Source organism: Rosa chinensis, chromosome 5, assembly GCF_002994745.2.
Source record: "Rosa chinensis cultivar Old Blush chromosome 5, RchiOBHm-V2, whole genome shotgun sequence".
Lineage (NCBI taxonomy): Eukaryota > Viridiplantae > Streptophyta > Magnoliopsida > Rosales > Rosaceae > Rosa > Rosa chinensis.
The window spans coordinates 72,741,056-72,768,918 of NC_037092.1; the positions used below are offsets into that span (position 1 = coordinate 72,741,056).

Genomic DNA, 27,863 nt, shown 5'->3' on the forward strand with positions numbered 1-27,863 from the left:
AATACTACGTTCCAACAACCCTGTTGGTGTTTTCTTTGGTTTGATTCATGTTGAAAATCATTGCCATTTCAAAGTCGAAAATTTTGGGATTCATTTGTCCATCTGACAAAACATTACTAGCTTTTAGATCCCTATGAAAGATCTTCAATCTGGAGTACTTGTGGATATAAAATACCCCTTGAGCAATACCCTCTAAGATTTGAAAACGTTTACTCCAATCCAATCTTATGTTTTCAGATGGATCTGATTGGACAAACAATGAAGAATGACTAACAATCGTAACTAAATCACCAATATCATCAAAAATTAATCTTCAGTATAAGCACATACCAAACAAAAATTTGTCCAAACTTCAATTGGGCAGGTACTCATAGATCAATATCAATTCCTCCTCTTCAATACAGCAACTCAAGAGCCTAAGAAGATTTGTATGTTGAAGCTTGGCTATAAGTTTTAACTCATTCATGAACTCCTAATATCTTTGTCTGGACTTATTTGATAGTCTCTTTATGGCTACTTCTTGATTTTGAGGCAAAATTCCCTATTAAAGAAATAAATCTCCTATTAAAGAAAGTAAATCTGTGACAAAGAGAACCAATCTAAGGGAATTTGCTAAAGTAAAAGACGTTATCAAATTTATGAAGAGTCAATGGCACCTTATAAACAGGGCCAAATCCTCCCTCTCCAAGTTTATTAGCTTGAGATAAATTGTTTGTAGCAGCTATATACTCCTTAAACTAAAGATTGGTAGTTCTGCTTCATTCTGTGTAACTCCAGCACTAACATTCCTTATAATCTCACTATACTCCCTGTACATTTCAATGTTACCTTCAGAATTTAGAAGCATTGTAAGTTTGGAGATAGCATAGATGACAATGAGAGCAATAATACCTTGACTTTCCGAAAGAGAGGAATGAATTCCTTCGTTTTTTTGCCACAGAGAAATTTAAAATTTCCAATCTGAGAATGCCAAATGAGGGAATTGGTTTCTAGGAACTATGAAATCCTCACTTTCAATTAAATTCCATCATTTTTTCCCTCATCTAAGCACACCCTTAAGTTATTTGTTTTGGTCAATGTGTCTTTCTGGTCTTGAATAAAAAATATAAAAAAATTGTACATTTATGGTATTCACTTAAATATACAAAAATTTATATTATATTTTATTCTTTTCTTCAAACTGATTTTTTTTATGTAATTATTTAGAGCAAATTTCATTTTACTTCCTTGATTTTTATACCCCAAATCACTTGTGCCCCTGGATTTTTAATTTCATCATGGGTGTCCCTATACTTACCAATTCAATCAATCTTGTCCAATTCTTATTTTTTTGTTAACTATTGTGTAATATAGTTTGAAATTCTCCTCACTTACAATATAATTTTGCATTCCACGTTTGTAAATCATCATCCTACAAAAGAGCCCGGTAGAACCACGTTTTTAATTTACGAAATAATTGACGGAAAAACTAATAAAATCACAAGTTTGATTAAATTGGAGAGCACAAGGTTACATGTGATGAAATTAGAAGTACATGGGCATAACTGATTTAATATGTAAAGGCCAGGGAGGTAAAATGAAATTAATCCAATTATTTAATTGCAGGAACAGCATACGCCTCTGCCTTGTCGACATTGGTTGATCAAGAATGAAGTGAAGAGGCTCATCCTACCACATCAATGCAGACGATGACACATCAGTTCATATTCAGCTCAATATGTACAAGTGAGGGGAACCGAACCGAAACCTTTCTCGAAACAACGAACAATATAACAAAAAAATTAGCAAAAAGAAAATTGAGGAAGACCTAAAAGATCACCGATACAATATGACAAAACAAAAGGAGGTTGCATATTCCACCGAACCACTTTTTTTTTTCACAAATCAAATAAGGGATTAGGCGATATTAGCTCTTCAGAGGCAAACACTGTAGGGCACAAAGCCCACCCTTGATCCCGAAGGAGAGGGGTTTGCCACTGTCTTTTAAACCAGTGCCTTTCCCCCTATTTATTTTAATTTTATTAATAGACAAAAAGAAAAAGTACAAGCTAAAAAAAGGAGGGGAACATAAACCTTATCCCAAATACAAAAAGGAAAAGAAACATAGCTTCATGCAAGCCTAACAAAAGCTCAAAACTACAATTATGGATATCCCTCAACAATCAGTCAGAATGCATCGTTTGGGTCGCGGAAAATAAGCATCAGAAAAGGAAACTTAATCTTTTCTTGTGTTTGTGATGCAAAAGGAAAGGAAATACTTTCATGAAGAAAAAGAAAACAAGGGGGAAGTGGTTCATTCCAAACCCAAAGGAATTACTTTCCCTCCTTATTCCTTACATTTATTACTCACAACATATTATTTTATTGCATTAATTACAAACTTTTTAACAACTTTCCTGATAACTTTTCTTATGTTATCCAAAAAGGGAATCTTGGGAAGTTTCATTTTTCTTTCCATAGGAAAGACAAAATAATTACTTTATTTTCCGTGAACCAAACAAGGCCTAACACCTTTGTCCATGACAAGTAATAACCAATAATGAAGCATAATTAACTTTTGTTGCAAATTAAACGTATTAATCAAAAGTCATAACTCCTTGCTTAAAAGAATCAGCAATTCCACCAAACCACTTAAGTTAATGGCGTCCTGTGATTAGCCAATGCATCCACTATTATTTTCTTACCGAAAAATATGACTGGATCTAAAGGTTATGTTTGAGATGCGACTAAAACAACTAAGCCAACATACTCAAAGTTGCTACGATAAAAACAAAGGAGAATGTAGATAACCTAGCACAAGTGACAAGTCAATCTTTTGCTTTCACAATAGTTTTGAACAAAATTAAAGAAGTGCTAATGCTGCTATCAACCAAAAAAAAAAGAAAAAGGAGAGAATTAATATTTCTCTCTTCTAATTTTCTAAAGCTAGGAGTGACTATAGTAAACTTCTTATGAATAGTGTGCTGACCATTTTGCCTTTCCATGTTTGTCATATTTACCTTTCTGTCCTAACATCTTTTCTTATCAATTCTTACGCGAAGTGGTGGAGTGGATTCGACTGCATGAGGAAGTGAGAAAGAAGAGGACAGGGGAAGAAGGGAAAGAAGAAGATAGATATATTGATCAGTTCAACTTCTGCTACCGAAGAGGAGGAAGGAGAATATCGAGCAAGTGGTGCTCATTAAACACTTTACTCTTACATCGACAATCACTGTACGTATATCGAATCCCATTTTCACAACAACACTGCAAGCAACTTATGTCTATAACTTTTCTGATCAAGTTCTATCATGTTCACTATCAGCCTATTGTTTTCTTATCATTGGCTTCTCTATATTGTAACACTATGCCAGAAAAGCAATCAGACGACAGAGGATATCTGTCGTCTGATTAAAAAAATTTCTGTTGTCTAGTACGGTGCCGTCTCTTGGGGCATCAGACGACAGATTTCCTCTATCGTCTTATTTATCAGATGACATAAATTTGTTAGGTCTTCTGTTGTCTGATGCAATCGAGACATGAGGCTAGTGAATTCAAACGACAGATAAATGTGATGTGATCTGAAAACAAATAACAGTTCCTTGTAATTTCTATGATCTAATGCTTATTCCAAAGACAGAAAAATGTGGTTTGAATGCTCCAAAGTAGAAGATATGAAATCTTATCTGTTGTCTGAATGGACATATAATAATATTTTACTGTTGTTTTATTCACATTCTAATAACAGTTAACTATCATTAGTATTCAGTTTAGATTACATTTATCTATCGTTGTTAGTAGCCTACAATAACATTTACATGTTGTTTGAGTGCACATGTAACAACATATTTTTTCTTGTTTATGTTGTTCTTAGATATGTCCAACAACATATTTGGATTTCACTTTGTTGTTGTTTTTTTTATTTTAGATGACAATTTTCTGTTGTTTGAATGCACAAGTAACAATATATTTTTTCTTGTTTCTGTTGTTCTTAGATATGTCCAACAACATATTTGGATTTTATTTTGTTGTTGCTTTTTATTTCAGATGACAATTTTCTGTTGTTTGAATGCACAACTAACAACATATTTTTCCTTGTTTCTGTTGTTCTTAGATATGTCGAACAACATATTTGGATTTCATTTTGTTGTTGCTTTCTAATTCAGATGACATATTTGTATTCTCATTGTGCCACAACTATGTAAATCTGGAAACTACCCAATGCATTCATCAAATATGGAATCCATTCATAAAAATACCAATATTTGATTAATTTGTTACTGCAGCTATACATACATCCAAAAAATGAACTCAGCAAAAGAAAGTTGAATTAGGGCTAAAAAGAAAACTTTGTTCTAACTGCAGTTAGTACATTCAAATGAATCCCCAAACATCTTCACATGCTTTGCCAAAAAACAAAATTCACGGTGAAAAAGTCTTTGAATAAGGGGGCTAGTGTGGGACTACTTCTGTGGTTGAGGGGCAATCATCTGCAAAATAGAAAGAACCATTTAGTTATATCAGCATACCTGAAGAAGAACAACCAAAGTCCACAACCACTTCAATAATCAAAATCAAAACTTTTAATAATGATACACATATCAGAAAATGCGCATATACTTAGGATTGTGTATAAATCAAAGCTTACAAGCCGATCTATCAACTTAATATATAGAGACCCACTTGCCTATCTCCATAACCTCTCTTCTTCTTATAGCTAGCTTTTATAGAGAAAAAGAAATATAAATAGCAGTTAAGAAGTTTTATAGTTGAGAAACTATCACATAGTTACAAACAAAATGTCTAACACCTGAAGGAGCATTTGACTCCGCGGCATCTACAACAAAAGACAGGAAATTAAAAAAATATGTAAAAAACTTGCTCACCTTAGTAAAGGGAACATTACCGCCCAATATATTTCCAAGCATCACCATACGAGCAACCCAGAAAAAGAGAATGTCGTGCCCAGTTTCAACAACTGAATTTGGATAAAAAGTTCTTAATCTTCTGGATCATCCGGCCAGCCCAATACCGACAATGGGAAAAGACCAGACGAAAACCACCTGTCAAGCTCATCTGAGTCCTGTTCTAATCGAAACTTCTTTCCCTCATATTTTTGATCAGCCAATGCTTGAGCCTCTTCCTCACTTCCTGCAACCACCCATCGCTCAATTTTTTTTTCCAAATTCTTCGTTGTTATCACCTAAAAAACAACATACCGTGCCAGAACACGGTGACTCCACCAAAGTTGCCTCGAGACACACCAATCACTAATGTTATGAAGCCATCTGTGATTACAGATAGCAAAACAAGTAAACAAGTAAACATGTTCACATTTCCATTTTTTGAGTAAATATCCCCTAAAACAAAAAAGGCACTCAAATAAAGAATAACAACTGATGTTAGAACAAGAACAAACTTAATGCAATATAAAAATTGGACACACAAGGTGCACAAAAAAAACCCTAAATACCTCTGCAATTCCTCCTTTCTCATGGTAAAACTTGATGCACTAGTCACAAGAAAAGCCGAAGATAGAAGCTAATTGACTGTTGCTGAATAGGTGGTTTAACAAGGAAAACAGATAAAGATTGTAGAGACCTCTAGATACTAGGATTACAACTAAAGTCACTGTAAATTGGTTCAAATCCTTTACGTTCTTGGCAATGCATATAAACTAGAAATTTCATACAGCATAATAAGGAAAAAATGAGCACCTCTTCCATTCAGCAGTATACTGTCTTGGGATAATCTCCAGCTTCCTATTTTCATCATCAGCGACAGCATTAAGAGCTTCATTTCCCATATCGCTGCATTTAATGTACCGCTGGGGCTTTATCATAGGCTCCACAACATCTTTACTTCTAGAGCAAATTCTAAGACACATCTCATTGGTCTTAGTTTCTTTGAAGAGGCCCTAAATGCAAAGAAAACAATGTTGATGAAACAAAGACGGTGTTATTGCATATGCAACTGATGACGTTTATAAGTGAAACAATGACAAGTAGATGATCTTAAACTTCTGTTACGTGTCTGGCTCTGGAATGAAGGGCATGCAGGGTCTCAAGTTAATAAGAATATGAAAGAGGTGTCGGAGGAGTGTATCAGTAGTGATAGTTTCAGAGGTGCTTCTTAGATAGCTCTGGTAGTTAGTTCAATGTACATCACCGCCAATATCAAATGTATTAATCTCTTGGGCAAGTGTTTATCAGCCACATAAATACCATGATTTAGTATGCATATGTAGTATTGTAGAATAGATACCTTCTTCTTTAATGCATCAGTCATAGCCTCTCGGGCTCTGAAGCGTGGCATCCCTGTCAAATGCTCCCCCATACTGGTTTATTTTTCCATCATCAGTAAAGATATTGATAAACTCAAGATTATGGCGCTTCCCAACCATAAAGTCATTAGGATCATGGGCCGGGGTAATCTGCAGGATCCAAAGAAGATACAAAATCATTACATAATTGAGACACAAACCTGGAAAGAAATTTTAACAGAAAAATAGATCATTATGTATAAATTTACCTTGACAGCACCAGTCCCAAACTCTGGATCAACAAGAATTTCATCACTTATTATAGGAATCTTTCTTCCATTAAATGGATGGATTGCATGTTTACCGTGAAGATGCTTATATCTTTCGTCATCAGGATGCACTGCGATAGCAGTATCACCGAGCATCGTCTCTATTACTTTGATAAATTTAGGTCAAGCATATCTTTCTGGAAGAAACTAAAATTGATAAATTTAGGTCAAGCATGTCGCTTGATAGCATTTTAAACACTGTGTAGAAAAATCTATTACCTTTTGCACAATATCATCAACATTATGTTTCTGCTTAATACTAGCTGCAATAGCCAGTAAATTGTGATTGCTATAATCAACCTGAATCATTATAACCACCCCAAAATCAGAGAAGTGTCATCATCAGCACAATAATTACAATAAAGAAATTTCTGTTTATCCATTAAAGCCTACCAATCTAGCAATCATCTACTGGTGTTCAATTAAAGAGAGTAAGCAGACATGCAAGAAAAACATAAAACAAGACAATTAGAGTATTACCGTTAACTTTGAACTAGTCAGCCATAAAGGCCTCAGCTCTAAATCCGACCTAGCTTGTATTATGCCACGAGGCAAACCGTCCAACTTTCTGGAGCTCAAAAGAATTTCTTGAAGGCAAGCATCAGAAGCACCTTAGAATATAATGAAGACAGACATACATCCAACATCTGATCGGCATGCAAGAATTGTAATTGGTCTAGTTATTGCAGTGATTTGATATATAAGTCAATGATGAATAACTAATGAAGCCTTACTTTAAGGTGTTACAAAACACAGATGAAACGAAGCAAGAAAAATTGATTTGCATACAAGGATCTGAGCATTTACCTGATTAAAGGGATGCATTCTTTCTTCCATCCAATTCAACAATGCTATAACAAGCAACAACACAAATCTGAATCCCTGAATTCATAAACCACAGCACCAAATCCATAAATTCAAAAACAACAAATTTCACTACCAAGACAAAACCCGAACACCTTAATCTATTTCAATATCCCCCAACCCAAATCAAAGAAAGACACCTAACAACTAAATGGAATTTTAGGAAACCCCAAATCAATTTCCAGGAAAAAACCCTAAAATAGAAGATTGAACCCAACCAAAAATCCATGCTCGCATACAATCTCCTTGATAAAGATTGCAGACTTAAAAATTCTATTGCTAATTTCACAAAGAAACTCATATAAAACAACAAAATCGCAACAGCCATACCTAAAAGTTAACAATGCTTTCCGCTACGATACTCAAACATTTCCTGCAAAAGCAACATAAGAACAAACATAAATTACAAACCAAGCCAAAGTAGACAGGAAGACCCACCTTACCAAATGAAAGTGAGTAGAAATACCATAATACAGAAAGCAGTGACCATAATACCATAACACTTTCTAAATCTTATGTTTATCTGTCTGCAACATCCATTGCACACAAAGGTTTTCAATAGGCTTTGAACTTTCTCAAAGTTATCGCACCCATTCAAGCCATAAAACGTAGAAGCCAAAATCTAAAAAACATAAGAACCTACATACCGAGATTACCTTTTAATTCAAATATTGCAGCCGCTATTGCAGTGTTGGGCTCCAAGATCCGCAAACATAAACTGATAAAGACACCCAGATTTGCCCAAATCCGCACTCTAATCATGAGAAGAAGAAAGAATCGCAAAAACATTAACTCAGAACAAAAACAAAAGCAAAAAACTGAAAACCCAAACTTCTAGATGAAAATCTAATTTCGAAAATCCCTCACCTTGACACTGTCGAATAATTGATGATGCGAATTGATGGTCTGATCTGATTTCCGAACACTCGATGCTTGGATAGTTGATGTCGCTCTACCCGGTTTTGGCTTACCAATAACCCAAACGAAAAAATAATAGTCAAGCCTCCTCTAATCTCCTGAGTCGCTGGTGGAGAATTCCATTAAGCCAGACGCAAATGGAAACAGCAAGTATGTTGGGGTTGAGGGAGAGACTAGATTTGGGTAAGGATTCTCAGATTTGAGAGATGGCCGAGTTTTGAGAGATATCGATGGCTGAGTTTTCCTCCAAACACCGTGAGCTTCGAGTTTTTGGTTGCTGAGAGAGTTTTAGACAGAGTTAATGTTTGTGGGAATGAAAAACAAGAAGGTTTTGTGTTTTGCCAAAAGAGACTTAAAATCAAAACAGTCAAACTCACCTCATTCAGACAACACAATTTCTTAGATGTGTTGTCTGAATATCACCCATTGACTAGTCAGCTATAGAGTTTGGGCAATTGAGAGGGAAAAAACTTTAATTTGTTGGAGGGAAATCTAAAATTTTTGCTAGGGTTCATTTTAGAAAATTTCCATCTTTTCAGACAACATTTATGTGTTGTCTGAATCTGACCATATATTTGAAATGGAACAAGTATGGTTTCTCATTGTATTCAGAAAACACATTTAATTTATGTGTCGTCTGAAAAACTCAGACGACAGAAAATGACCATTTTGTCGTCTGAGCTCTGTTGTCTGATAGCATTTTTGGCATAGTGTAAGTAACCACTCTCTATGTTCTTCAATTTGAAATCTTTGCTCGCTATTTAGCCCAGTTCAGATTGATTGCTAATAAGTGTTTGTTGCTTGCGAATTTGGACTTTGGTGGTATGGGATTGGGTATCTGGGGTCCTGTTCTTTGGTGGTTTGCAAATTTAGTTATTGAGTTTTGATCTTGATAATTTTCTGTCGGAGACTTTCTGTGGATTACGAAAACGTTGGAACTGGGTTTCTTTGTTTGTATGCATTCCTGTATTGGTCTTTGTTTCCCCTAAATGCATGGAATGAAAATGAAATCGTAAATAGGCACTCCAAGGCCCTTAAAAATGAAAAAATGCATCACCGAGAAAGATGAAAATTTATTGAGTACGACAAAGAGTTGTTGCAAATATTAATCGAGTTTGATTTGAACCACACGTACAACATTGATCATTTACACCTCTTGATTTGCCCAAAACAGGAATGGTCGCTCTCATGCATGATTCGTCAAGGTAGCCATGAAACATTGCTTGGCATTATAAAATGAAGAGAAAAAAACCATTTGTCTGGGTAGCATCTCTCGGACGAAAGGTATATCACCAACTATGCCTTCTTCTTTTCTAACTTTTATTTAATTCCTATTTCTATATAACAGTTAGAGGTGTGGAGATTTTCTTTGCTTTCTAGCTAGGATGTTAATAATAACAACTTCACCTGAAAAAATGGCCTCATGCAACTTCAAATTTTGCTTTGTGGATATAAGATTCTAGCATGAAGATGGCGGTCAACGTCAGTGTGATTGAGTCGACAGTGCTGAGGCCAGCGGCGGAGACACCTTGGCAGTCGTTGTGGCTCTTGAACATGGACTTGGTGCAGCCCAACACTCACACTCCCAGTCAGGGGTGGATCCAGAAATTTTTTTCAGGTAAGGCAAGTTAATGACAGGAAGGGAAAGGAGGAAAATTAGAGAGAAGCTGCAGATTTTGGAGGCAATTGTGAAGATTTTGCCTTGGTTTTGCCTTGTTTTTGCTTTGATTTTGGCTAATTTCTGCCATTTTCTTCCCTAATTCAACTTGTTTTGCCCTATTTTTGCCATTTTCACATCCCTTGCCTACAACAAATCAATATAAAATCAAAAATCCAGTCTAGGCAAGTGCCCAATCTAGGCTCTATGTGGATCCGCCCCTGCTCCCAGTATTTATATCTACAAGCCGAAAGTCGATGCTAGTGCAAACAACGACAGTAATTTCTTTCACATGCATGTCTTGAAGGACGCGGTCAGCAAGGCCCTTGTGCCCTTTTAACCTATGGCCCGCCGCCTGAAGCGAAAAATTGATGAGGCCGAGAAGTGTCGTCTTGAAATAGATTGCAATGCGGAGGGGGCCTTGTTTGTTATGGCCCATAGCAGCTCTTGCATCAATGACTTCGGGGATTTCGCACCCACTCCCGACTTCAGGAGAGGGCTCCTCCCTACCGTTGATTGTTCCGGCTGGATATCTTCTTATCCTCTGTTGCTGGTAACAATCACATATTTAAAATGTGGTGGAGTGGCACTTGGTGTTCGCATAGACCATCACTTAGCAGATGGATTATCTGCTCTTCACTTTATAAATAAATGGTCTGGTATGGCTCGTGGTCTGGACCTTGCAATCCCACCAACGATCACTACAACAAAATTGGGTATTAATGACCACTGCATTGGTCACTGAAACTAGCAAATTTAGTCCAAATTTGGGTGGTCACGGTGGTCACTAATTCTATTTAGTGACCAACAGTCACTAATTCAAAAAGTCTTTAGTGACCACGGTTTTATAGTCACAAATAATAATGGCATTAGTGACCTACGTGCTCATCACTAAAGGTGTTATCAATGGTCACTAAATTGCAAAATCTAGTCATTAAAAACCATTCACTTGCTTGGTTTTAGTGACCATATTGCTAGGTCATTAAAAACCATTCACTAACAAATCAAAATATTTTCAATACGTAGACATTGTCCAATTTTTCATGCAATAACCTACTCAAAGTAGCATTCTATATTCCAACACAACAAAATGAAACGTACTCTGAAACCAATTATCTATATTAAACCGATCCAATCCAATAAGACATGAAGTCCATCATGAAATACTAACTTCGCAAATTCAAAATATACAATTGTCAATATCCATCCTTCATAGCAATTTCAAAATAAACAGAAATACATATGTCTTTCTAGAAGTTCAATAAGCCTTCAATGATAGTTTGCAACAAGTACTTTTTTCAAGCTTGACCATCTGCAATATAACAAAACATATAGCAAGTTATCATCTTTATGCTATTGTAAGAGTTGTATCTAAGAAAGGTCTAGTATTCACTATATGCACTATAATTATGTTTTATGATAATATAATTGCAACAACAAAAGTGAATCATGTATGCGTAGCTTTAGTTTTGGGAGGAAAATTGCGCCATTAGTATAAGTAAAAGTGTGTCAGTATGATTTTGTCTTGCCTTTAGTGCCTCTAACTCTTCATTTTGTTGAGCGGCTCTAGCCTTCACTGCCTCAACTCTTCATTTTGTTGACTTGCACCGGCTTTGAATGTCCCTTAACTCCTCATTTTGAACCTGTTCTTAACACTGAAATTTAATACAAACTAGACATAAACTCAATCAAATCTACTGACATGGAGGTAAATAAATGCAGGTAAGAAGTTTAACTATGGTTAAGGGGAGTAACCAAAGAGTAATTTATATCACAAATCGTAGTCAAACAAATACCTGTTATACCATGAAGCACAAATTGATGCTTACAGCTTCCATTAGTATTTGTAGATCTCGCACTACTACAAAACCATGATATAAGGACACCCATCAAGGACACATATTTATCATAGTGTCCTAATAACCTTATAAGGACGGGAAAAAAAAAACAGGAGCAAACTTATGCTGGCCCGCCGAAATATTTTTGCCAAAAGTTAAACTTCCCACTTCTTTTTCCCGCATAAAATCATTCTGTATATAAACCTAAATTCTGCCGAAAACCCACAAGCTCCATCAGAGCCTCCAATCTACCGCCGCGTCTGAGCCTTAGCTAGAGTAGAGATGAAGGTTGTTGCCGCATATTTGCTCACTATTTTGGGCGGCAACGCCAGCCTCTCCGCCAAGGACTTGAAGACCGTTTTCGCCTCCGGTAACTTTCGATCTTAGTTTCTTCAATTTCATTCCAGATCTGTACAACTAATTGTTCTTGCTTTGGCTAGGTCTAATAGTTCATGTCGTACTGTTTCTGATTTCAGTTGAATTAACTGAACGAAAAATTTGAACTGATTCAATTGGAATTGTAATTGCATAGCCATATTAGTTATCGCTAGATCTGTCACTCGGTGATGGCTGATCTCTAGGCACTTCCTAACCAGAAACCAACATCGGTTTCTGTCCCCGTATTATGTACGACCGGTTAATTTGCTTAAGGTTTGTAACTTGTTAGATCTTGCCTCTGTTGATATACCTGTTTAGTATTCGAATCTAGAAATCTTTTGAATTTCTGATTTGGCATTTTGGATTTAGATAAGGATATGCTATCTGAAGATATTTACTTTTCTCAAATGCTAGTGTTATTACTAATATGTTTGTCTTGTTTACAGTGATCTCACGAGGAATTTTCTTACTGGTAATATACTGAGTGAATGGGCTTCTACAAAGTTGGAATATATGTAAATTCAATTCTTAACTCCATATTCTTTGTTGTCCAATAATGACTTATAATGATTGAACTAAAACTTTGAGTAAACTGCAGGTCCTTTTATGTGAACAACTTAACTGGACCAATCTCTGCCTTCTTGGGATACATCAGCACTCTAAAATACTTGTATGCTCTGCCTCTCTGTCCATCTAATTATTCATTGTGTTTGTTAAATCAAAGTTTAATTTTTGTTTGATTTAGCCTGCTTTGATGAAAAGGAGAATATGTTTTCAGGAACCTTGAGACTAACATGTTTTCTGGAACTGTTCCTCCTGAGCTTGGGAAGTTGGTTAACTTGCAGAATCTGTAAGCTCCTTTTCAACCCCAGTTTGTTTTACATTTTTTTGTTTTTGTTTTAAGTATTAACTAGTTGAATAAGTAAGTACCAACTGGTAAGTTGGCTCTGGTGTCAAAACTTAATGGCATGTCAACCAGGAACTGCATGAGAGAATATTAGTATGAAGGCTTGAATGTGCAATATTGAAACATTGCTCATATTTGGATAAGAGAATGTATAGTATACTATGACACTATCTTAAATGGTAACTTGTTATACGGACAATGTAAATGTATGTTTTGGAATGAGCATGTGTTCTACCTCTTTGTTTATGTTTTCTGTGAACTTTAGCCCAAACCTTTTGACTACACTGCCTTGATCTCATCTATTAGACATTTTGAAGTTCCTTTTATGCAACTCTTATGCTGCGTCCACATGTTAGATTTCCCACTTTGTGATGTGTCATAATGTACTGCTAGTAAACTTAAAACTGGAGATATAAACAAAAGTAAGACTCTATTTGTCCACATAAAGGTAGAGGAATATACCAGCTATATATATATATATATATATATATATATATATATCAGGTGAAGGTTAAAATTTGTGTATCAAATTTGAAGGAAACCACAGTTATTCTTGATTTTGGCCGCTACCCCATTTCCATTTGCTGGTTGATTTGGGCATCAACCCACTCTAACTTTCTGGCTAATTGTGGCAGCAGTCCTCTCTCATTGTGATATTGAGGTGGATGCTCTTATTGGTCATGAGAAGATAATGATCACAAGAAGTCATTTTGGGATGGGAAAGACAGGAATGAGTATAGTGAAATCTCTTGGTTTTTCTTTTTGTGTGTTTTGTTCTCATTGCTTTTTGAATCAACACTTTATGATGACATTTTTTAGGGATTTTTTTATCTAAGTTAAATGGTATTATTGAGTTTTCATATGTTATGTGATGGTTAAATGATGATTAATTTTTTTTAACCATATACCATATTTACTTGTCAGCATAAATGATTGGTCAAATTGCTTTGTTATAATTGCTAGTTCAATGCACGACATGATCAGTGACTATATTGCCCAGTACTTTATTCTATCAGCATGAACTTTTGGTTATCATGGCTTTGTTTAGCCTAAACCTGAAAGTTGAAACCCAGGGTCCTTGCCAACTTCCCCTTCACTCTATGTCGTGATTCGTTCATGAAAACAATTTCCGGTGGTCGGTTTCCTTTCCATGACATATTCAATCAAATCCTTGGCCTGCACTTTCGGGTGTCATAGTTTCAGTAGATATTCTAAGTTTACAATGAGATAGGATTTTGGCAGGCAATTTTTCACCATGGTATGATATTCTTAGATATACGGGCATAAAACCACCAGAGCAGGTTGAGATCCTGCCTTAAACTTAAACAAAGTTTTAAGCCAGTATATTGAGCCGTACAAAGTGCGCCACAGCAGATCTTAATCTTACTCTGCCACTGTAGGGGAATTGTATGTTTTGAACCTTTTTTGTCTTCAAGTTTGTGCTTGAACTTTACTCCACATTTAATCCAAGTTGGGTATTGTTTAGTTTCTTTTTTCCTTGGCTCTAGTTGAGTACACTGACATAACTGATGTTGGTCTAACTTCAAGGCCCAAAATCTTCTTTATGGTATTACTAGAAAAGAAACCAATTTTGGCTCCCTGATCTTCTCCTTGGCATGAATAAATATAGAAAATGCTATTCTGATGTAAGTATCTTTGGATTTTGTTGGACTTTTTTTGTGCTCGTCCAATTCCTGTTATTGTGGTGGGTGAACAAACCATGGATCATTCATTCATCTGGAACTTTAATTTACTGACATTGCAGTCATGTGCCAAATTTTCTGTTGATTCTCTTTTTGTGGTGCATATTTTGAGGTGGTTATGTAGTCCAGTTTCATTTGATATTGCAGTTTATCACAGCTTGCTTGAAGTGAATGCACTTTTCATAATATTTACTTTTTGGAGTTTCTCACTGCAAGAGTTATTGCTTGCAATTAATTCTGCATTGTTTTGGGGAAGTTGATATATCTCGAACAGAAAATGCTCATGGTTTGCTCCTTGAATTTGTTTCAGACCGTTCATGAAGGACGCATATATCAACTAAAACTGTTATGTGACAAAGATTATCCAGAGAAGCCACCAAGTGTACGATTTCATACACGCATCAACTACTGCACTGTTTTTAACTGTTCTTTTATTTTAATATATGCGGGGACATGCTGGTGCGGCTATAGCATATGGGTCTATTCTTCTTCAAGGTCTCTTCTTCCCCACCATGCTTCTTTTATGTTATTGCAGAATAGTCGTCAAGATTCCCAACGAATAACTGCAATGTGTTAAGTTCTTGCCAGAAATGGATCTATATGTAGGGTGATTCTTCAAATAGAAATAATGGTCTGTTGCAGCCAGAACTTATATTTCCGTCCCATGTCATGAACTTTCAGTCTTAATAACATGTTTTCATGTCTTAGGTGTTGAAGTCCCAGAATCTGTGATGAACTTGACTTCGAAAAGGGGTTCTTTAGCAAGAAAGAATGCAGAAAGCATTGTAAGAGACCAGGCAGGAATGGCAAGAGAGCGGTTTCAGATCGCTGCAAAAGCAGGATGTGATCTTGGACAGAAATGGTTGGAAAGACTTGAAGAGGAAGAGAATCATCTATTGACCGAAGATTAGAAGATTAGTAGAGTATTCATTAAGTTATTTTTCTAGTTCATTTTGTGGTCACTTCAGACTTATTTTGTATGTATATTAATGTATTTTAGTAAGTAATATAGTCATTTTGGTGGTTTTCAGATGCTTTGGATAATTTTTTTTGGGATAGTTTTCAACTCTTAAGGACACAGATTATGAGTCCTTACAAGCAAAGGATGACACTTTCATTTTGTTTTGAGGACACAAGAAATGTGTCCTAGTAGGGAAAAGAGGACACATTTCTATTGATATGAGAACACGTTTTATTGTCCTCTAAAGGATACAAGGACACTTATTTTGCACCTTTGAGGACATAGTTTATGTGTCATAGTAGGGAAAACAGGACATATTTCTATTGATGTGAGAACACATTTTATGTGTCCTCTATTAGATACGAGGACACTTTACTTTGTTCTTTAAGGACACAGTTCAAGTGTCCTTGTAAGGAAAAGAGGACACTGTTTCAGTGTCCTTGTATGTGACTTCTAATGACACCCGGATAGAGGACACATTTTTTGGGTGTCCTTAAATGTAATAGAGGACTCATTTCCCGATCGGTCAGGAATCTGCTAGCTGAGTTCTTGTATTCCATTTCGAAGCTGATCCAGGGATACCTTGCCTTTGTTGTCAGTATCCATCAATTGAAATGCCTCCTTTATGCCAGCTATTTCCTCAACTGACAAATGCTCGACTATGACCTGCATATAAGATACTCAAAAAGTTCAAACATCAAATGACAGAAATTTTGAAGCATATAAGAAGAAAGGCCAACTTCCACACAATATACAAGTGACACAACATAAATTCCTTCCATAATTATGGGGGACATCAATAATATTTAAAAGGATAATAAAAAAATAAAAAAACTTAACCCAAGAGCTCTTTTTTTCAGTTTGTTCATTACAGAAAATTGTTTCAGCCTTGCTCTCACAGTCTCACCACGTGGAACATTTGGGGCCTTCTTTTGTGGTAATGCAATCACTTAATAACTTATAGCAAAAGCAATCATTTTGAACATCAAAAGAGAATACTTTTCCAGACCAAAGACATTTAGTGAGATTTCAACTCTTTGAACCAGTCCCAAACAATAAAGTTTTGTCAGCCCAAGCTACACAAAAGTTTAATCTTTACTTTACTCTCTAGACCTCTATGAACTACTTACCAGTACAATACTGCTCAAAAGTTTTAATACAATTAGGTTACCTAGTTATAGGAACTTCATTGAAGCACCATAGTAGTTCATGCTTTATTATATCTTATTATAGCGTAGTTATATGATCAAACATTCAATCATGAAAAGATATAACAACCTCAGAAATCACTGAAAAGACAATGCGAGTAGCACCTGAAACTTAATCAAGTGAAAAAATTGCAGAGCAACGATATTGACATAGAATTCTGAGAAGTAAAAAAAAAAATTAAGAATGAAATTAACACTGTATGGAGGATATACAACCAGTAAAAACAAAATTGTCTCTGATCTATTTGATTGCTCAAGCTACCCATTAGGAGAAACAGAAGCAAAAAAGGTAAGAAAGAACAAATGACCATATCTAACAATTTCTTTTGTGGTAATGCAATCACATAATAACTGATAAATTCATCACTCACTAAAATATATAATGCAATCTTTTTGGCATGGAAAATAAACTCATAACCTCACCCTCCACTCATATTTATGGAGAGAATTGCTAATTGGCCACTACATTTATAGCGGCTGAGAAAGGAGTGGAAGACTAAAACTCTAAATAAAAGATTCAAACCCAAAGACATTTCTTTTTCATAATATCTGACAGTAAGAATCAAACATTGATACTTTTAAGATCCCTAATTCTTGTTACCTAGCTTTTACACACATACAATACAATTTAAGAAGGCAAACTGTTGCACACTTTCATTTCCCACGTCAAAAAGAAAAAAAATTAGTAAACAGACCAGGGTTAGAAAACTTGGTCAAAAAAATCCCAATATTTGTAAGTATGCAGATTTACTGTTGAGTGTAGTACGTTTACTATTGATTTCTCCTTTATTTGTTGTAGTTTCAGTTTTAATTATGTAGTATAACCTATCTTCTTCCTTACTTGTTGTAGAAGTGGTTTAGTTTAAGTGGATGTTATATATGTAGTTAACCAACTACAGAGCAATTACTGTTCGTAATATTGGATAAACATGTACTCTCAAACTTGACTACTCAATGATCGATCACTATCTGGCTCGGTTGCTTTTGCTGCTTTTACTTTCATTACCAACCATGGAATTGGAAATATACATGTTCAGGATAAATCTGGATATATATGATGCAATGAAACAGTGAAATATCATGCATATATGCCATGTTTTACATATGAGTTAATTGATTTTCTTGATGTGGATGCATCATCATGTCTATTAACTAGACAACTACAGAAAGTGATGATCCTTGGCTTGGCTTTTTCTGCAGCCATAGCAGCAACGGCAAGTACTTGTAGCGATCGATGTTAATCAATTACTCTAAGATGGAATCATACACTACCCATGTAGGTGGAGTACTAAGCAGTATGTAATTGAAGACTCTAGACCAGTTAATTGAATTAAAGTACATATTATAAGCATTTAGGCACTTGTACGCACTACTACACTCACTAAATACCTGTTTTATAGTTTTATTTTATTTTTTAACTTTATTTTAGTGCTAATGTATCTGTCCTAGATATCGCATGAAATAAAAATTTGAAACTGAATGTCTGATATATCATGACAGCTTCATCTAAAACTAAAAAAAAAACAGAGATGGGTTCTTAATACCAAAAAATTGTGCATGTACCTCATGATCTTTTGCCGTTCCTTCTCGTTTGAAAAAGCCTCCACTAAAACAAGTAAACATTAAAGCAATCAAAATAAGGGGAAAAGTTCCAAGACATACCTAGTCCAACCTGCTGCCGAAAAACATTCCTGATAATGAACGGAAAGAGGGAAAAAGTCTTACGGTTCACTTGGAGCATCAGCCAAACAAACAGATGTGTAAACAATCTACAAAAAGAAACATAAATGTGATAAATCTTCACTAGGAGAAACCCAGAGTTCAACCATAAGATATAAGTCTATAACAGTGATCATACATCTCCTTTCTGTTGTGTAGTCGTGGTGATTGGAAAATTAATAGTAGATTGGAGAGCAAAAAAAAAAGAAACATATTCACTCCCAATCTGAGTGTACAGCAATAAAGTAGGTATCCCAAAAAAAAAAAAAACAAACTGAAGCAATGATAGAAACGAAAACTAGTGTAAGTGAAGATAAAAGAGTACAAGGGTAGGAGGAGGATGAGGTAGTGAGTATATATAACTTACAGTTTCTCCATCCATGACGGTAAGAGAACCACTGGCTTGTCTCCCAATATGACCTGTCTCAATCAAAATCTGTAAAGATGCCAAATAAATCAACCATGATTCCATAAATACACAACTGGATACAACTGCACTGGTAAACTAACTATACTAATTCATGAAACAATAGTGCCTATCTATAATTCAAGATACATTTGTGGAAACAAGAAATCTAGAAATGAACAGAAGCAGAATTGGGACAAAAGATCTCACGTGCCTATCACCAACGGGGATTTTGACGGAATAAGGCTGAGTAACATCAACCGCGGCAGCAGCTCCGGCGTCGGTCAAAGCTCTGACCTTGAGATTCTTTCTGGGAACGAGGAGGGACAAACTGCAAAACTTGGATAGAATATTAAACAAAAAGATAAATCCCTAGAAATCCTTTTCAGAAAATTTCCTCAACTTACAACAAAGTGTACCCACAAAATCAAATCTCCAAGCTTGCTTACCAAAAACAAACCTATAATCCAGGATATCAAAACAGAATCGTAATTTGCTCGGCTCGAAGCCCATAACATGGCGGCTAACTCTGGGATCTCTGTCCAGCAAATTGAGGTCGAGTGACACGGTCACCGGCTCGTATGGGCTATCCAAGGTGGTCGGAATTCAGGGCTCGACCCACCATGACTCGCTAACAGAACAGAGGAGTGAGGGAGAACTGGAAAAGGACGATGAAGATAAGAGGGTCTGAGAAGTGTGAACTAGGGATTTTAATTTTTTTGGGTCTTTACTTAAAAATAGCACTTTAGCATGCCGCGCTTGGAAAAGACTTTGATTTTTCAATTTTGAGAAGCGTGTTTAAGAACCCGCCTGAGAAAAAATCCATCCAACTGAAAAGTTTTGGTCACTAAACGGAAACCATGCATTATGAAGTTCAGAAATATCAGTGACCCAACATGAATGGTCACTAATATTAAAATTTTTTGTCATTAAAGTTTGAAAAATAGGCGGATGAATGGATTTAGTTGGTCCAAAAAGTATTAGTGACCAACTGGTAGTATTCACTATGCCAAAATGTGCTTCAGACGACACACTTCAAACGACATAAGTTTTGTTTTATGTCGTCTGAGTTTTTCAGACGACATAATTTTTTTTTTTGTTGTCTGAATATAGACTAAAACCATACTCGTTCAATTTGAAAAAATGGTGAGCATTCAGACGACACATTTGTGTAGTTGTAAAAGATGATGATTTCCTATCTCAAAGATTGTCTCATTTTGAAAATATGGTTAGATACAGACAACACTTATATGTTGTTGTAAAATATGGGGATATTTCAAATCTAACCCTAAGAGAATATTTGGAATTCCCTCCAAAAAGTTATAGTCCTTTCCCTCTCAAAATGCCGAGACCCTAGCTGACTAGTCAATCGGGGTGATACTCAGACAACACAATTGTGTTGTGTGAAGAAGGTGAGTTTCACTTCTTTTTTTTTCCCAATTCTTTTTTGGCATTACTACACATTTACTCCTTCCCATCTCGGCTCACTCTTTCAGCCACACAAAATCCCCATTTTCTCTCTCCACCTCTCGTTTGCTTCCCCGAAAACCAAAATCCCTAGAATCTCTCTCAACTAAATTCTCTTCGGAAATCATGTTCAGATCCAATCCCCGGAACCGGAATGCTTCTCTTCCAAAGACAATGGTTTCAATTTGGGCGTTTAGTGTTCTTTTACCTTTGGGGTTTGTCTGATTTCTCACATTTTGTTCATGATTTTTCTTCTTGCAGATTGATATTGGTTCCTCCTGCAGACTGTGAAATAGATAAACCCTAAATCATTATGTCCCAACAGGGGAGACGCAAACCCCTATCTCCTTCTCCGGGCGTATGCGGTTCCACGTTAGTTCTCATAAGCCAAACCACAGTGAAAACCTGCTCTAGTATATCACTCCTGACGGCTGGTTCGCTCTCTCCAGCTCCAATGACGGTGAGCTTCGTCTCCTAAAGATGGAAGCTTTCACCGAATCTTGGGTTTCTTCTTCAATCCAAGAAAAACCCAAAGGAGGAGGTATCGGTATCGACAGTAGTGATGGTGTGGCAAAGGGAAAACTGGTGGAAAGGAAAGCTTTATTGTTAAGTATGGACAATCACTCATATATATTTGACTACAACACGTCAAATTTGTTGTTCTCCACAGAGCTTACTGCCCTCCATGTCTCAACAAGCTTCTCTTCACCACCAAGAATCCATTCTCGTTTGCTTTCAACTCCTTGTTCATTCTATGCACTTCTCTAGCTCTGGCTTTGTCCTTGTTCGTCGCCCATGTTGACTCAGCCTCTGCTTTAGGCTAGGTAACCCGCTCGGACACATATGTATCTCTCTCTGGCTTAATTAGTTTTCTGGTTCATTAGTTGATAGATCTGGTATGTTTTCCTTTGATTTATGGATATAAATTTGATTTGTTTTCAATTCAGTTTGCCTAGGGTTTATATGATTGCATTTGGGTTTCAAGATTGGGCTTTTTATTTAGGCATTGCCCTCTGTCTCGACCTCTCAAGCTTTATAAAGCTTCAATATTTTGAGTTGTATGTTACACTGCTATAACATCTGTTTTGAATTTTTTCTTTTCTTTTCTTTTTTACTTGGTTGTAGGTTGAATTGTTCTAGTGATGCCGATTGAAATTACTCGTGAATACATATTTGAGGTATTGTAACAATATTTCGAGATTCCCCCATTTAATTCCATTTATTAGGCTAGATTTATGTTGCATTCTGAATTTTATCGTTTGTTCATAATGTTAATACTTATTAATTTATTGGTTGCATTTGAATTGCAGATGAGTTTAGATTATGTAGTTTTGATATGGGCTTGGATTATGCTAAGGGAATCAATGGAATTAGGAGTATAGATGGATATGGGATTGAGCAAAATGAAGCTGAAAGGGTATTGCATTTGGCACCAATAGGAAACTCTTGGGTTCTTCAGCTAAGGAAGTCAAAAGGTATTGCATTTGGCACTCTTGATGTATGTTTTATAATGTTTGTAGCAGCAGGTAGGTTAATTAGAAGCTCTGCTTGTTGTGTTATTATTCTCAAAAATACCAGCCCTTCTTCCTTGCCCAACAATAGAACTAGTGGAGTCACTGAAAGCATAGCTTGTGCCCTATCAAAGTGGAAGAAGGGAAGGCTTCTTGGAAGGGGGACTTTGGTCATATTTATGTCGGATTTAACATGTAAGTTTTGTTTCTATGCAGATCATGTAGTGTTTGATTGATGGTGTACATATAAATCATATCTGGCTAGTTTCATATAGTGTTTCTATGCGGATCATGTAGTGTTTAATATAATACAAAAATCATATCTGGCTGGTTTCATGGTGTACATATAAATCAACATAGTTTTGGTTTTTTTTTTTTCTCTCTCTCTCTCTCTCTATATTGTTACACCCCGACAGTAGCTGGGTCTGGTATTCCAGAAATCAAGGTGTGTTTATATGGTGAGATGGACTTGCAGTGCATTTATTTTAGAGTTTATCGGTGAAGTTTCTTGCTAACTGTTATTCAAATGTTCAGGGGTCGTAATTCATGGTGTCCTATTTTTCATAACATTGATTGGAAAGGTGTGGTGAACTTATTTAGTATTCTGTATTTTTTTTTTTTTTGGAAGAGTGAACAATGCTTTAGATTATAATCGTCTTCTGGTAACTGCTCAGATATTTGTGAACCTTGGTTCAGTGGGGGGTGATCTAGCTTTACGCAGAGAAGGTTATCTTGATAAGGTGGGCTGAGTCTTTCAATGATTTTATCTCTCATGTGCTTTTTTAACCTTGGTTCTGGTAACATGTTTCTTTTCGCCAAATGAAAAAGCATTAAGATATATGCAGTAGATTTTTTTTTTTTTTTATGTAATATCTCTTAGATGATTACATTTGTTTGTTGCAGTTGGGCATCAGACATTGAACTCTCTGGCAGTATACCTGACTTCATAGGAAATTGGTCAAAGCTTACTTCCTTGTAAGCTGCTCTAAATAAATACTCGATATCTATATTTGTTCCAGTTCAGTTAAATGATAATAGGTTCATCTTATAGCTAGGCTTTATAAGCTTAATGTGTATGGAGGAAAAATATATTTTCCACTAACAGTAAGCTAAATGTTTCTGATTCAATTCTTTCCAACATTGGAGGATACCAAAGTTTATCTCAGCTGTAAGTTTTTCTTGGTGATTAAAGACCATTATATTGAGTAAACCCAAATTGTCCAACCTATAAAGGGGAGTACCATATGCTAAAGTCAATGCTATCCCCTTCTCTAAAATCACTTGCAATGTATTATATGGTTAACCAAAATTGTATTGTTTATAATGAATTTAACTAGTACTGGATGCATCTATAAATGGTATTTTCTGTATCAGAATTTTTACCACTGACTGTGTTTGTCCTTCAGACTTGTAACTCTATTATTATTTAATTACCAGGGACTTGATCTTCAACAATCTAACTGGACAAATACTAGACTCACTGTTTAATTTGAGTTCTCTTTCCATCCTGTAATATCTCAAGCGCTCTTACTTGTTTTATTTTCCTCCTAAATGTACTCTTCAAGTACTAATTGAGGCATGTATTTCTGTCTTCATGATTAGGTTTCTTGGAAACAATAAGTTGAATGGCGCTCTCTCTAAATCGAAAAGCTCATCTCTTCTCAATGTGTAAGTACTTCAGCATGTTTTCCTTAAACATCATCATAATTCATTACACTTGGAGTTTTCTGATTTTTCTGATAAGTATATTCTGTATTTGATGAACTCATCTGAGTCATCTCTTTGTTGATAAATATAATGTATTTACTTCGGCTTTATCTGAACTGTACAATATCAGCTTCTACATGAACTTGAAGGATTCTGAATGCCCCCACTTCTTTTTCTAATTAACTCATAATCTTTTTGAGTGACCTCACTACTAGATGCTACTGTTCTTTAGTTGATAATTTTTACTAAATGCCTACAACTAAGCAATAATTCCATAGAAGTACAGATTTATATGCAGTGAGCTATAATAACTAGTGAACAGATGTTTCTCACCACTAGAATTTATCGTAACAGGACTATTTGACAGCTAATTGTAAATAGCAATGAGTTGCAGCTAATTGTCTAAATAGCAATGAGTTGCAGCTAATTGCCTAAAGTTCAACCCACAACGTAGCTACTTTTTCTATAGGAGGCTTGCATTTATTTATTCAGTAATTTACTAATCTACTATTTCTGTCCCATCAAGTTGCTTAGGAGCCCATTCTTTGTCCTACAACTTGTTCAGTCAGTCAGTCAATTTTTTTTCTCAAGATATGGCTTCTCATTGCTGGAAATCCTGAACCATAATCTTGTGGGTTCATGGGAAAACATGGAGAAATAGGGGTTTTAGATTCAAATTAATATGATGCAAAATCATATATCAGAGTATCAATAGGCTTGACCAATGCCTGAATTTTGATAATGGTCATGGTATTATTATATTTAATTGTATGAAACTATGAACTATGTAATTGATGTATTTGTCATGACATGTATGCAGAGATTTATCATACAATAATCTAGTTGGGAGCATTCCTTCTTGGGTCAACGGAACAAGTTTACAGCTGTATGTCCTGATATTGCAGTACATATTTATTTTTCTGTTTGCAACATGATTCTTTTTTTTTCCTAGCTTAATAACTGCTTTACTTTTTTATATATTAGCTTGACCTAGTTTATCAATGTCAGTTTTTCCAGCAATCATAACGATTTTGTTTTGGTAGGATGTCCTTGCATTTATATACTTTATACGGTGACATTAACTTTGAGAATTTCTTTGGGTCTATGTGCATCTTAGCTCACTTTCAGTATATTGAACATTTGATTATGTATATGAGTTACAAGTCATTATCACACATGCCTGTCATTGTTTTGTGCTTTTGTTTCTCAATTGAGGCTGCATCCAAATCCGCGTGGTATTGGCTTAGATCCTGAATCAAATCTCTCATTATTTCAGTTCTGACTCAGACTCACACTGTCAATCCAATGATCTATTGGCCGTATCATCATATGGTTTCCCAGATCTATTAACATGTTATGTTTGTTTCTCCCCTATTTTGGTGATAATCATGCATGCTTTTGTGTAGGAAGCTGTCAAGGGACAATTATGGAGATTACGTGATCCCCAGGGGAAGCCACCAGGTGTAATGCAGTAGTACAGCTAGCTAGTTCGTATATTTAACTTGTGTCTAGTAGAAATTCTTCCTTCATTAAGTATTTGGACTTGTCTGCAGATTCAAATATGGGCCACTTTGAACTGATGCTCATGATTAGGTTTGTGTACATGAGACAATGGTGGATTAGTGAAAATTTCAATGAATGATTTTGAATGTGTATTTTATGGTTTTATGAATGGGCAATGTTAATTTTCAGATGCATGCATACCAATTGTAACAGGGGACTACTAATATGTGTTATCTCAAATTGCAAGCTACAACAAAGCACACCAAAATGTGTGGTTGCAGCTGAATAAAATCAACACAAAAAACAATTAGAAGTCTATTGTCTTTTTGGCATTGGGACGACAGAAAATTGTAGTCTAAATGGCAAAACAACAACATAAGTTAGACGAAATTGTTGGCTAAAGCGTATAATAACAACAAATAAGTGTAGTTGGAATTAATCACGGACAATATAAAAGACCTAATAAAAGACCTTTCACACAACACTTAAGTGTCGTATGAATGTACCCTAGACCGACATTTAATTGTAGTCTGAAATACTTTATGATCGCAGATAATTGTCGTTTAAAGTAAATTAGCATAACATTTAGTTGTTGTATGAGAGAAGACACTACATACGAGTCTTCATATTTCTTATTTAAGGGCATTCAAACCACACAAATAAGTCTTGCAAATACGATTCACACAATAGTATTTAAAAAAGACTGTGGTTGGTTTGTTTATCAGACAATACAAAACTGTTGTTTGAATGCTTTTAAAGATACAGATCACAATGTTCCCAAAATGCAAAATTCATCAGACAACACAAGACTTTTATTTTTTTATGTCGTCTGAAAAATCAGACGACAGAAGTGTTCTGTCGTCTGATGCCTCCAAGAGACGACACCGTACTAGAAGACATATTTTTGTTCGTTCAGACGACAGAACTATTCTGTCGTCTGAAGGCCTTTTTGGCATAGTGATTGGTCATTAAATTCAATAGTATTTGTGACCAATATTGAAGTGGTCACTAACATGTGGTCACTAATACCCGATTTTGTTGTAGTGGATCGACACGACATTACTTTGTGCTCAAGACGACCACAATCACCACATTGTATACCAACCTCCTAATGACCACGATCAACAAGAAATCATTGGGGCAGAAACAGTAGTCTCGGTTCTTACATTTACTAGGGAGCAGCTCAACATCTTGAAAGCTATGTCGACCACGACTAAGGAGGAAGACGATGATATGAGTACTTTACTAATCAATTACACCTCTTTTGAGGTGTTTTCAGGTCATGTATGGAGATGAGCCTGCAAGGCACGTGAACTTGCTAATGATCAAGAAACCAATTTATACTTTCCTGTAAACGGAAGGACCAGACTGCAAACCCCACTCCCACCTCGTTACTTTTGTAATGTGATTTTCAGAGCCGCAGCAACAGCCACAGCAGGAGATCTCATATCGAAACCATTATCGTATGCCGCAAGCTGCATTCACAATGTTGTGGTGCGTTTTGACGATGATTATGTTCGATCGGCACTCGACTATCTTGAACTTCAGCAGTGTCATCAGGATCTATCAAGCCTTGCTCACGGGACTCATGTTAGGTGCCTTAATCTTGGGATAACTAGCTGGTTTATGCTGCCCCTCTATGATGCTGATTTTGGGGGGAGGCGACCAAGTTTCATGGGACGTGCTGGAATTCCAAGTGAAGGGAAGGCTTACATGATACCAAGCGCAACTAATCGTGGTTTATCGCTGTGCATCAACCTGCATTAATTCTCGGCATATGAACACATTTTCCAAGTTGGTTTATGACATATAACTAACTATGAGGAAAACCGTACCATTCAGAGAGTTGTTTGTGGTAATGGGTGTAACGCCCCAAGCAGCACCTCACCAGCTTAAGCTCGTTACAGTGCTGCGAATCTCTAAAACATAAATCGAATGCTTGACTTACATTCTAGAGAACCGCTAGGCATTTTGTTTGAAAACCTTTTTTGTAAAAACACAGCGGAAGCTACAAGTACTTTTGAGGTGAAAATCTTTGAGTTTCGAAAAATCATTTCATTTGTCCAGAACTTGAATGAATGTTCACACGAAGGATACGAACTTTAAGGAATGAGAACTAAAATTGACACAAGCTAACTATCAACAAGTTTCGAAACACGAAGTTCGAGAAAAAGAATGTAGAACAAAGTCCATACGATGGTTTACCAGACTTATTCCGCACACCTAGCTTCGTCCGCTTTGTCCCTTCATCAGTGCACAGTACCTGCATCCACACTGTTGTAGGGGTGAGCTTTCATCCTCGCTGCTCAACAGGAACTCTACCTCAACTAGATTTAAAATTAATTAATAAATCTTTGGGGCCCCAATATGAAAACATGTTTTAACCAAATATTTCAGTGAATGACAAAACTTTTTAATAATGCTTTCTAACTCAAAAATCGATGCAAGATACTTAAATAAACATGCGCGCTGAATCTTACCCGATGGCCGGTCCCATAGACCCACTACAAGACCTTACCTCAATTTATTTGTCAACCAAGTAAGCG

General features: G+C 35.9%; 2 protein-coding genes, 2 long non-coding RNA genes and 1 pseudogene across 5 annotated transcripts; 2 read left to right on the forward strand and 3 right to left on the reverse strand.

Moving 5' to 3' along the window:
• Window positions 1-4,265: 4,265 nt before the first annotated feature.
• Window positions 4,266-6,665, reverse strand: LOC121049455 (valine--tRNA ligase, mitochondrial 1-like). Of its 2 annotated transcripts, none has more exons than XM_040506922.1 (6): window positions 6,511-6,665; window positions 6,244-6,412; window positions 5,697-5,896; window positions 5,199-5,267; window positions 4,866-5,126; window positions 4,266-4,469 (listed from the first exon to the last, which is right to left on the reverse strand). In XM_040506922.1, the coding sequence occupies exons 2-5, from the start codon at window positions 6,313-6,315 to the stop codon at window positions 4,979-4,981; spliced, it is 489 nt and encodes a 162-aa protein (XP_040362856.1). In that variant the 5' UTR covers window positions 6,316-6,412; window positions 6,511-6,665; the 3' UTR covers window positions 4,266-4,469; window positions 4,866-4,978. The 2 variants fall into 2 exon arrangements, with proteins under 2 accessions (XP_040362856.1, XP_040362857.1); XM_040506923.1 differs by having other exon boundaries at window positions 4,866-5,130.
• A 171-nt stretch (window positions 6,666-6,836) lies between these two features.
• On the reverse strand, window positions 6,837-8,964 carry LOC121049456. Its single transcript, XR_005800282.1, has 4 exons — window positions 8,302-8,964; window positions 8,091-8,188; window positions 7,765-7,807; window positions 6,837-6,870 (listed from the first exon to the last, which is right to left on the reverse strand). It is a non-coding gene; the product is annotated as an uncharacterized LOC121049456 (long non-coding RNA).
• A 1,388-nt stretch (window positions 8,965-10,352) lies between these two features.
• On the forward strand, window positions 10,353-27,130 carry LOC112164003 (annotated as a pseudogene).
• On the forward strand, window positions 12,717-13,613 carry LOC112201410. The gene is made up of 3 exons (XR_002936743.2): window positions 12,717-12,740; window positions 12,824-12,895; window positions 13,004-13,613. It is a non-coding gene; the product is annotated as an uncharacterized LOC112201410 (long non-coding RNA).
• Window positions 15,973-19,957, reverse strand: LOC112201407 (polyribonucleotide nucleotidyltransferase 1, chloroplastic). The gene is made up of 6 exons (XM_024342282.2): window positions 19,579-19,957; window positions 19,340-19,468; window positions 19,091-19,159; window positions 18,730-18,773; window positions 18,568-18,610; window positions 15,973-16,462 (listed from the first exon to the last, which is right to left on the reverse strand). Exons 1-6 carry the CDS (start codon window positions 19,645-19,647, stop codon window positions 16,334-16,336), a joined length of 483 nt encoding a protein of 160 aa, XP_024198050.1. The 5' UTR covers window positions 19,648-19,957; the 3' UTR covers window positions 15,973-16,333.
• Window positions 27,131-27,863: the final 733 nt, after the last annotated feature.